Genomic DNA, 12,100 nt, shown 5'->3' with positions numbered 1-12,100 from the left:
CTGGGGCCCAAGGCCGGGTTGGGGAGGTCGCTCCGTGACCTGTCGCCACCGCGCCGACTGTGACATACTCGCGCAGCCCCTCCCCTGCCGCTACCGCCCCCTCTTGCCCCTTCGCTGACCTCTTTTTTGAGCCTGTGGAGTTTTGCAGACCGACAGCATCCCCTGGCAACCCCCCCGGGCCGACTCCCTTAAGGCGTCGCCCAGCTTCCCTTGGTTCTCCCGGAGAGAGCAAAGCGAGGTCGCCCTGCTTGGGCTTGTCTCCCAGGCCTCACAGGAGTGTCCAACACATGAGAGGTGCTAGCGAAGTCAAGGTTTCACTGCCCTTTAACACATTTCTAATGTTTTTTTTCTATATTGAGATTAGATTTTCAGCCCCCCTCAGAACCATCTTTCTAGTTGTTAAAGAGGACACTTTTTGGTATGTGATAAACATGGCATCTTGGATTTCAGAAAGGAATATGTATGACTTGGTTCATTGACCTGAGTAAAGGAGCTGTTTGTAATCGCCTTGCAGTCCAGGGAAATTGGCCTTCTTCGTGTTCCATAGTATTCTGAAGGCCAATCACCCTACAAGCCACACTTTTTCTGGTCTAATAAGAGCCCACATAGCTTTGGAATTCGCGAATATATTTCTTTTGTCATCACCTTATAATAGAGACTACTCCAAGATATGATTAAGACTATCTGGTTGCTCATGTGGTTGTTCCCATGGTGGAATGGTCTATGATCATGTCTCCCCTTAATAAATTTACTTGCATTTAAGTTATCACAATTTCTTTCTAAGGAACAACATGGCTTAACCTCAATTCAACTTTGAAATTGTGGGGGCTATAATATAAACTATAAAATAATATTTTCCCTCCCATCTTCTGAATTTTCCCATCTGAATCAGATTAATAGGAGAAAATAAGCATTTTTTAAAAATTGATTTCAGAGAGAGGGAGAGGGAAAGATAGAAACATCCATGATGAGAGAGAATCATTAAACCCTTGCCTCCTGCACAGCCCCCACTGGGGATTCAGCTCAAAACCCTGGCATGTGTGCTGACTGGGAATTGAACCCTGACCTCCTGGTTCATGAGTCGATGCTCAACCATTGAGCCACACTGGCCGAGCAGAAAATAAACATGTAGTGCATGTGAACAGGGAATTCACACAAGCATGAAATTCTCAAAGACAGTGAGGCAATGGTATATTTATCATTTTGGACATAGGAGAGCGAGAGGGTGGAATCTTAAATTTCAAAAGTAAGAATGAGTGATTTGCAGGTAATTAAGGAAGAACACAACATATGTAAATTTTTGCTAGCAACCCAGAAAACAATGGAGTCTTCCTGAAGCAAGCTTTTCCATCTCAATCTCTTAGGGCAGGAAAGCCAGGGAGGGTCAAAGATGCTTTGCGTCTTTTCTTGATGACCAATTTAAAGTTAATATCCCAAAAGGCAGCTTAGGTGGCAAAACTTGGTCTCCTTCACTACATGGAAGTTTTGACTGAAGTTCACATAGCCCAACTTGCATTTCAGAGAGAGGCCCTTTCAGCTTTGGGCCAAAACAATTTTCAAGACCCAGTTTGAATCCCTTATTCCTCCACAGCTACTTTACACCACCACAGAGAGTGTTCAAGTATAAGGTTCTTGACCTGCTATGTAAATTTTCATTGGGCTAATCGCTAATGTATTTTTTCTTTTTTTTTTTTTTAAAGAATAGTTTACTTATTTTTAGAGAGAGAGAAAGGGAGAAGAGAGAAACATCAATGTGAGAACAAAACGAAACATAGATTGGCTGCCTCCTGCATGCCCCCTACCTGGGATCCAGTGCGAAACCCAGGCATGTGTCCTGACTGGGAATCGAACCAGCAACCTTTTGGTGCACATGATGGCATCCAGCTAACTGAGCCACACCAGCCAGGGCTAATGTATTTTTTTTTTTTTAAGTAGAAGAATAAAAAGTAAAATGAATAAACCATTATTTCATTAAATTAGTTTGGGCACAAGATGATCGTTTTTAGGTCCTTTCTATAAATTTGTTCCATAGACACTGATCCATTTTCTTGTCTCTTAGGTAAATTTGCATGTCTGTTGTTAGTTTCGTGTGTTGTTATTGTCTTTATTTATCTCTGCTTTCAAGAAACAATTCAGTGTGAGAGGGAGATAACAAAAATTGATGTAAAACAAAATGGTAGAGTTGTGTTTAAGGTTCAGAATTTAAAAGGTTTAAAAATCAGGGTTGGGAGAGAGTTCAGTCATTGAGCAAAGCACTGGGGGCTAGGCTTTGTGGGCAGAGGGAATTATGTGTACAAAGGCAAAAAGATAGGAAACGTGTTAGTGAAGAATGTGAGGAAGGAATGAGCAATGAGACTGAATAGGTAGAATGACCAGAGCATAAAGAGCCATGCTAAGTAATTGGGACTTTATCTTATGATAATTATTAAGTATTTAATTTGAGTATTAGGACAAATGTTTTACATACCTCATTTTATAATCCCTTAACAACACTGTTGGAAAGACACAATTATTCCCATTTTATAAATGAAAACTTTGAGGCTTAGAGAGGTTAAGTATGTCTGCTGGCCTGTACACAGTACATGGAGACTCTGTTCACTCGGCTTTTTCTAACTCCAGTGCCTTTATTCTTTATATTTTTTATTGATTTCAGAGAGGAAAGGAGAGGGAGAGAGAGATAGAAACATTGATGAGTGAGAAACTTCATCAATCGGCTGCTTCCTGCATGCCTCCTACAAGGGATTGTGCCTGAAACCTGGGCATGTGCCCTGACTGGGAATCCAACTCTGACCTCCTGGTTCATAGGTTGTCGCTCAGGCACTAAGCCACACCAGCCGGGCCAGTGCCTGTATTCTTAATCACCATGCTGAATTGTTTCCCAGCAGGGCATGGGGAATCAAGGAAGGAATTTTAAATAGATGAGTAATATGAGCCAATTTGTATTTCAGAAAAATAACTTGTGGAGAGAGTCAGGGATGGATCAGTAAAGAGGAGGTGAGCTGAAAGTGTAGAGATTAAATGCATCTTTGTGACAGTCCATGGGAGAGACATTTAGGGCCTTAACTACCATTAGTGTAGAGCTAAAGAGGAGGTGATGAATGGGAGAACTATACAGGATGTAGAATTGAGGATTTAGTGATTGATTCATTGGTGGAGATGAGGAAGGAGGAGGAGAGGTTTTAAATTTGGAGAACTGGTGTTTCCATTATAAGAAACGGAATGTAGTAGGAGAAATCAGTTACCAGGGGGAAATAATAAGTCATTTACGGACACATTACATATAGGGGACTGTAGGAAATTGGGTCTTGCATTCAGGAGAGAGTTCTAGACTGGAGAAGAGATTTGGGACTCACTAATAGCTAGCTGGTTGTTAAAGCCAGGGAGGGAATGAGAAGGTCAAGGACCATTGTGATGAATACCAACATTCAGGGACATAGACTTTAGGATGAGAACCAGAGAATCATGCCAAAGTTTGAGAGCACTTGATGGAGAGATAATGGGTAGCCACGGCAGCCGTTGCAGAGAGGTCAGGGAAGTTGATAATTGAAGAAACGTCCTTTGGACTTGGCATGTAGAAACTGTTGGGGACCTTAGTGAAAGCAGTGGGACAGAAATATGATTTCAACCAGCTAATAAGTGAATGGAGACCTGAGAAATAGGAAGTTGGAGTGACGGTCTTTTTTTTTTTTTTTAGGAGCTTGGTTCCAAAGGGAGGGAGGGTACATGCATTGGAAATCTGGAGAGGAAGGATTATCATTTCTTAAATAGTAGAAATTGGAAAAGATGAGGATAGAAACAGGTAGAGATAAATTTGAAAATGTGGAGGGGTCCTGCTTTAAATATGTCAGTGTCATAAAAGAGAAAAAAGCCAGAATCTGTTCTAGGTTTAAGTAGACCAAAGAGACACAACTGATGTGTGACACATTGGTTGGCTCCTAAGTTTTCTAAAAAAGCAATGACATTATGACCTTTTTGGGGGACAGTTAGGGAAATTTGACTATGGACTGGATATTAGATAATATTAGAAAATTATCAATTTTAATAGGTATGATAATGATGCTTAATGTACGGTATAATAATGTCCTTATTCTTAGGAGATGCATGCTGAAACATTTAGAAGTGATTTTATGATGTGTCGCAACTAACTTTCAAATGGTTCTGGTAAAAACAGAGACAGACAGAAAACAAATATGGCCAAGTGTTAACAAATGGTGAATCTAAGGACATACAGATGTTCATTGTACTCTTACAGTTTTTCTGGAGGCTTGAAATGTTCAACATAAAAAGTTGGGAGAATAATGGAAAGGCTTATTTTCAGAGAGTGAAGAAAGTACCAAACTCTTCAGATCTCATTGGGAAAAGATGGCCAGAAAGGGACCATTAGAGGCAAGTGATGATAAGAATGTGAAAAAGTAGAATTCTTTCAATTATAAATTAAGTACTTATTGCAGCTTTAAATTGCTACTCTTTTAAGTTATGTTTTATCAATTATTTTCCTTTAAAGATGTTTGTTATTTTTTAGTGTTTTTTTTTATTGTCTAAAGTTTTACATTTGTCTTCTTTTTCCCCAATTGACCGCCCCCCCAAACCATTCCCACCCCAGGCAAGCCCCCACCGTCTCAGTGCCTGTGTCCATTGGATATGCTAATGTGCATGCATACAAGTCCTTTGGTTGCTTTCTAATCCCCCCCTCCCCTACCATTTGTCTCTGGATCTATCAAATTAGGTTGATTATTATATCCCACATATGAGTGAGATCATGTGATATTTCTCTTTCTCCGACTGACTTATTTCACTTAGCATAATGCTCTCCAGGTTCATCCATGCTGTTGCAAATGGTAAAAGTTCCTTCTTTTTTATAGCGGTATAGTATTCCATTGTGTAGATGTATATTTTTTAGTGGTTTTTATTATAATTCAAAGGCCCCATTTATTCTCCTATAGTAGAGGGAAAATTAATGGGAATCATTGGACAAAATATAATAGAATATATTCATAATACTAAAGAATGGATTAGCATACTATGTAGCTAGCATAATACTAAAGAACCTAGTAGGGGAAAAACAAAATTTAATATTACTCTGGATATTGCTCACATTGTTGAAGATTGGGACATATTTACATGGGTTTTTGAAACTTTATTTCTCAACTCTAGTGTTTCCCCTTTTGTGCTTTAACTAGATGAATCATAATTGCCTCTTAGAGTTGCCTAGCTGGCATATCTGTTTAGTTTACCAAGCTGAGAACCTCCAGGCTGATGTCATATCAGTATTTAGGAGATATTTGTATCACTCTATTAAACAGGGCAAAGGAGAGGTTCACATTAATCTGACCTTTTAACCTGTTTTCTGCTTTTAAACAAATATTTTTATTGATACGTTTCATCAGTCATTCTGTTACGCCTCTGCCCTGTGTTTTCCTAGACTGAGACCCAGAGGGAATTGTGGGGAACATTTAGTCAGAGCTGTCATTTTCTTCCTCCTGTTCTTGAAGTGCTCCTTCAGAAGTGGACAGCTCCCTGGCTTCCCTCCCCCAGGCCTCTCTTGAAAGCAGGATTTTGCAACCTCAGTACTCTTAATGTTTTGAGCAGAACAGTTCCTTGTTGCGTGGTTTGTCCTGTGCATTGTAGGATGTTTAGTCTTTACCCACTGGATGCCAGTAGTACCCCCTCAGTTTTGACCAAAAAAATCCTCAGACATCACCAAATGTCCCTGGGGAGTAGAATCACCCATAGTTGAGAACTGTTTCAAAGCAGTGTCTCCTAGTTGGGGGTGTATCTCTGGTCAGCAGGGAAGCGGTTTGAAAACTTCTGCCCCTGGGTCCCTCTCCCAGAGGTGCTGACAACTCAGCATGTCCAGGTGTGCATGCATGATACTTGGATTTGTGTAACACTGCTAGTGTTCCTGCCTGTGCCCTTGCAAGTGTAAGGCACTGTTAAGAGTCAGAGTCATTCTTCAGAACTTCCCTCTCTAGCAAAGCCCATTTCTGCCAGAATTGGACCTTCTTTCTGCCCTCAAGCCTTCAGCTGATTTCACTCAGTCCCCTTTATACTTGATGCATAGCCAAGACTTTTTGTTTGATTTTTTTTTTGAAGGGATATTATTTTATTTTCATACAAACCCTTTGTTTATCCTCAACCAAGGATACTTTTTCATTGATTTTTAGAGAGAGTGGAAGGGAGGGGGATAGACAGAGAGAGAAACATCAATGTGAGAGAGACACATTGATTGGTTACCTCTCACACACACCCTGACCATGGCTAGGGATTGAACCTACAACCAAGGTATGTGCCCTTGACCGGAATCGAACCCAGGACCCTTCAGTCCTCAGGCCCACGCTCTATCCACTGAGCTGACCAGGGCCAAACTCTTATGTTTGAAGGCTGACTTTCACTACATCACAGGGAGGGAGCTGCTTTGATAGTATGAAACCCTGACCTAGAGACAAGATTTTTGTTGTTTAACATCATATCCACTAGATGTCAGTAGTATCCCTCAAGTGTAACAATTAAAAATGTCTCCAGACTTTCCAAAGGCCCCCCAGGGGCAGAATTACACCTAGTTGAGAACCACTGACCTAATGGAAGGCAAAAGGAGGGCTTATTATCAAGATAATTTAGTGAAGACATTTCACTAAATTATAAGTAACTACCTTTCTGATAACTTTGGAACTGGTGTTAGACTATCAGGGAAGAAGGCTTGGCTGGTGTTGCTCAGTGGTTGAGCATTGACCCATGAACCAAGAGGTCATGGTTCCATTCATAGTCAGGGCACATGCCCGGGTTGCAGGCTCCATCCCCAGTAGGGGGCATGCGGGAGGCAGCCTATCAATGATTCTTTCTCATCATTGATGTTTCTCTCTCTCCCTCTCCATTGCTCTCAGAAATCAATGAGAACATATTTTTAAAAAAGAATATCAGGGAAGGATGAGCAGATTGCAGAAATATATTCAGTATCGTAACATCATTGTACATTTGAATTACAAAAAAGAAACTTGCTTTTGCGATTTAAACTGGGAGTTTAATAGATTTTTATGTGTATCAAAAATAGGCAGAGGTTTACAAAAGCTGTAAAACAGCCATCAAAAATGATGACAATTGGTCCTCCTTTCAGCCTCACCAGCACTCTGTCCTAAGGGTACACTAATATGATGTTCTATTCTGCCTGGGGGATACCTACATGTGCCCCATCTCCCAAGACTTTAAAAAGTTTTACTGGATTTTTTTTTTTTTTCTAGAATTCCCTCTGTTCTCTTTTCTGGTCTAATGAGCTTTAATGGATTTTAACTAGGTATTGTTGGGTAATTTATTGTAGTGTATTTAAATGAACATTATTCCTGCTTACTTGAGGCACTGCCAAACTGCTTTTCCAAAGCAACTGAATCATTTTACATTCCCAGCAGTGTACAAGGGTTCCAATTGTTCAACATCTTTGCCAACACTTACTGTTATCTGACTTTTTTTTTTTTAAATATATTTCTTTATTGTTATCTGACTTTTTAAATGTAGCCATTCCAGTAGGTGAGGAGTGGTATCTTATTGTGCTTTTGATTTGTATTTCACTGATGGCTAATGATGCTGAACATCTTTTATGATATCTTTGGAGAAATGTCTATTCAAATCCCTTGTTTATTGTCTAATTAGGTTATTCATATTTTTATTATTATAAGAATTATTTATGTACTTAAATACAGTCCCATATCAGATATATTATTTGCAAATATTTTTCCCATTCTTTGGGTTGTTTCACTTTCTTGATAGTATCATTTGCAGCACAAAAATTGTTAATTGTGACATAGTCCAGTTTATCTTTTCTTTTGCTGCTCATGCTTTTGATGCCATATCTAAGAAGCTATTGTCTAATCCAGTGTCAGGAGTATTTTCCTCTAAGAATTTCATAGTTGTAGCTCAAGTTTAGGCTTTTGATCCATTTTGGAAGGAAGGGTCCAACTCTAGAGGCCCGATGCATGAAATTGGTGCAAGAGTAGGCCTTCCCCCGGCTGCCGGCACCAGCTTCCCTCTGGCACCCGGGACCCAGGCTTCCCTTGCAGCCCCGGCTTCGTCTGGAAGGTCATCCGGAAGGACGTCTGGTCTAATTAGCATATTACGCTTTTATTATTATAGGTGTGTGTGTGTGTGTGTGTGTGTGTGTGTGTGTGTATGTTTTTATTGATTTTAGAGAGAGAGGAAAGGAGAGAGAAGCATCTATCAGTTGCCTCCCAAATGCACCCTGACCAGGGACTGAACCCACAACCTAGGCATGTGCCCTGACCAGGAATTGAACTGGTGGTGACCTTTCAGTGTACGGACAACACTAAAGCAACTGAGCCACATGGCCAGGGCAAAAACACACATTTTTAAATTGAGCTTACACCATGCTTTTATATAAACCTTGAAATGGAAGTCTTAAAAAAAACAAAGAATACTTGGAGCAAAAGCAGAGAGTTTGGCCCTAGGCAGTTGCTCAGTGGTTAGAGCATCAGCCCTCGGACTGAAGGGTGGTGAATTAGATTCTGGTCAAGGGCACGTACCTTGGTTGCAGGCTTGATCCCTAACCCCAGTTGGGGCATGTGTGGGAGGTAACCAATCGATGTGTCTCTCTCACATCGATGTTTCTCTCTCTCTGTCTCTTCCCATCCCTTCCACTCTCTCTAAAAATCAATGGGGAAAATATCCTCAAGTGAGGATTAACAAAAAAAAAAGAGCAGAGAGTTTGGGGAAAGGATGTATCCCCTGTAGTGTGTAGGGTTACTCCTCCCTTCCCCAGTTCCTCAAAGTCTAGATGACCTGCCATTAGAAAAGTCTAAGTCTGATTTAATTGATTTGGGTTGGAGCCTTGGTACGAGCATTCATTAAAAGCTCTCCGGGTGATTCTAATGTTCAGGCATGTGTCAGCTCTAGTGAGCTTAAAGGTTTATAGTCACAAAGAAGACCAAACAGGAGTCATTAGGAGGCGCTTCTGGAAGAGAGATATACTGAGGTGTGCTGGCTTGTGGCATTTCAGCCTCCTTGTCTCTGCTGGATATTCATGACTATTGTCCTCTGCTCTACTGGTGGCAGCACCTCCTTACTGAAAAACTAGAGTGTACCCTGTCAGTGGTTTTTGAGATTAGAAACACTTTGGGGATGAAGTATGTGAAATAAGAGGACCTTTTGCATTAAAAAAAAAAAAAAAAAAAAAAAAAAGATGAGAGCATAAATCCCTAGCACTGTTTTTTCCCTTTATAAATGAAGAAAAATATTAATGTTCTGTAACAAAAGCACTTTTTTTAAGAGAACTAAACTGATTTTTTAAAAATATATTTTTATTGATTTCAGAAAGGAAGGGAGAGGGAGAGAGAGATAGAAACATCAATGATGAGAATCATTGATTGGCTGCCTCCTGCACGCCCCCTACACACCCACAACCCAGGCATGTGCCCTTGACTGCAATCGAACCCAGGACCTTTCAGTCTGCAGGCCAACGCTCTATCCACTAAGCCAAACTGGCTAGAGCTAAACTAATTTTATTTTACAAGTGATAGCAGAGAGCATTTTACTTGCCATTTTACCTTTTTTAAAAAAATTTTATTTTATTAATTTTTTACAGAGAGAAAGGGAGAGGGAGAGTTAGGAACATCGATGAGAGAGAAACATCGATCAGCTGCCTCCTGCACACTCCCTACTGGGTATGTGCCCGCAGCCAAGGTACATGCCCTTGACCAGAATCGAACCTGGGACTCTTGAATCCGCAGGCCGATGCTCTAACCACTGAGCAAAACCGGATAGGGCACCATTTTACCTTTGATTCTATAGCCACTGTGAAACGACTTGTCTTTAACTATAAGAACAAATAGTTAACCATTTCATTGGATCTTGAAATGGTTATAGATCTTAGGTCTTTTAAGTATGTAAAATACAAATGAAATGCCCTGTATTGTCTAAAATTGTATTTGTGGAAAAGCATGAGAACTGTACCTGCAAGGTCTGAAGAGCTCCCATGCCATGGTTTTTGTGTTGCCTGAAATCCTTGCTCTGCCAGAAACAAAGCAAATCAGCATATTCCTCACAGTACATCTTGCCTTCAGTGATCAGTTCCTCATCTTGTGTTGCTAAAGGGTCTGATAAGGAGAAAATTCTGAGATATTCTAAATTAAATTACAGGGGCAGGCCAGCCAGAGAGTGGAAGAGAGAATTGTTGTTGCCTGAGGGCCAGCTAACAAAGACTGCTCACATCCCTTCCATTGCCTGGCTGTTTGCACAGATTATTTTAGCCAGGCAACCCTGACAGTCCAGGAGCCTCGCTTGTTGTTTGTTGTTTTCGGATTGCTGCCACAGCCAGTCTGCAGGAGCACACGCTTCTGTATGTGGACTCTGCCACTGTCCCAGAGCTGGCCCCCTCCCCCTCTCCCACCCCTTTGCCCATAGTTAATGTAAGCTTCTTTCAGACCACCTCTTTCTTCTTCCCGGCCCCTGCTTGATGTATAAAAATGCTTGCAAAACTCTGGGACAAGGGGTGTGCTGTCTCTTCTACCCAGTTATGCTGCTGGGGGTTTAAACTCCATGCCCCAAGGCTGGTCTTCCTTTTAGCTGGTCTTTTTGTCTTAATAAAAGTTACTTACAAAAAGACTTTCAGCCTTGGAAGTTAATTTTTTTGTTTGTTTCACTGGTCTATCTGGTATAAATGGAAAGAAATAATTGATCAGCAACATTCTCCATATTTCATTTCTTTTTATTTTAGTAAATTACCAGCAGCAGATCTTTTGTGAAGGGTTTCAGAAGTCATTTTGGATGGCACTGATGTTTCAGAGTCCACCTTGGGATTTATTGTGCTCTAGGCCAGTGCTCCTCGAAGTGTTTTATTACCAGCCTACATTTGAGCCACACTTAAAAACTTACGTAGCAACTTGACCTTGTCTCATATAGTCATTGTACTTTACAAAAGTATTGGCCTGAAGTGGACTGGGAAAAGCACCAAACTGGTTCTTTCCCACGGACAGTCAAAAAACAGTTCTAAAGCAAGCAGCTTTGAGGAGGAAGAACTTTAAAGAAACCATCTTTCTCTTTACATTTATTTTCTCTCCCTCAGGGATTTTGCATTGGAAGACATGGATCTTGCTGCCAATGAGATCAGCATTTATGACAAACTTTCAGAGACTGTTGATTTGGTGAGACAGACGGGCCATCAATGCGGCATGTCAGAGAAGGCAATTGAAAAATTTATCAGACAGCTGCTGGAAAAGAATGAACCTCAGAGGGGGCCCCCCCAGTATCCTCTCCTTATAGCTGTGTATAAGGTAAAAATGGGTTCTGACTTGGCAAAACTTAGATAGAGCACAAAGCCTTCAACTTTCTCCCCAAATACTACTATGACTGATTCCACTGTTGAACCTTGGCCTTCGCTCTTGTTAACATGTGTTATGAGGAAATTTGACTATTTTGTTAATTGTCTTAAATAAAAGCTGTGTATTTATATTTAAATTATATTTGTGTATATTTTTAGTGGTGGACATACCCCCAGTTATATGATAGCAGCTTGGTGAGCCTTGCAGTCCTCTTGGTTCTCAAACTTTAAGTGCTTTCAAAAGTGAATATAAATGGCTTATTTATGAAAATGGATTAGTCCTTAAAGCACTAATAGTAGATGGGACTTGTTATTTTCTTGGCATTAAAGTATTTTATTTGCTGGGATAAGTATTAATAATTCCCCTGTCTTTCCTTGTAGGTCCTCGCAACCCTGGGATTAATCTTGCTCACTGCCTACTTTGTGATTCAACCTTTCAGCCCATTACAACCTGAACCAGTGCTTTCTGGAGCGCACACCTGGCGCTCACTCATCCATCACATCCGGCTGATGTCCTTGCCCATTACCAAGAAATATATGCCAGAAAATAAGGGAGTTCCTCTGCATGGGGGTGATGAAGACAGATCCTTTCCAGGTAGATGCTGTGTTTACTACGTATGAGATACAGCCTTCTTGACGATATATGTTAGGAAAGGAAATAACATTTATTGACATCTCATGAGGGAACCTTCTCCTATATTGTCTCGTTTAATTCAATCCCCACTAAAAGTCTGTGGGATAGATTTTATTTTCTCCATTTTGCAGATTGAGAAACTAAGG

General features: G+C 40.7%; 1 protein-coding gene across 2 annotated transcripts in view; it reads left to right on the top strand.

The window, feature by feature from the left end:
• LOC308247470 (bombesin receptor-activated protein C6orf89 homolog) overlaps positions 1-12,100 on the top strand; it is a 33,542-nt gene that overhangs the window by 219 nt on the left and 21,223 nt on the right. For both annotated transcript variants that reach the window (XM_080666629.1, XM_080666628.1), the window contains exons 2-3: positions 11,066-11,273; positions 11,702-11,915. In XM_080666629.1, the coding sequence (XP_080522755.1) occupies positions 11,066-11,273; positions 11,702-11,915 (422 nt within the window). The remainder of the gene's footprint in view (positions 1-11,065; positions 11,274-11,701; positions 11,916-12,100) is intronic.

The sequence above is a fragment of the Plecotus auritus genome (genome assembly GCF_963455305.1).
Source record: "Plecotus auritus genome assembly, chromosome: 4".
Lineage (NCBI taxonomy): Eukaryota > Metazoa > Chordata > Mammalia > Chiroptera > Vespertilionidae > Plecotus > Plecotus auritus.
The sequence above is the reverse complement of the archived record's forward strand: the minus strand, read 5'-3'. Positions and strand labels throughout refer to the sequence as shown.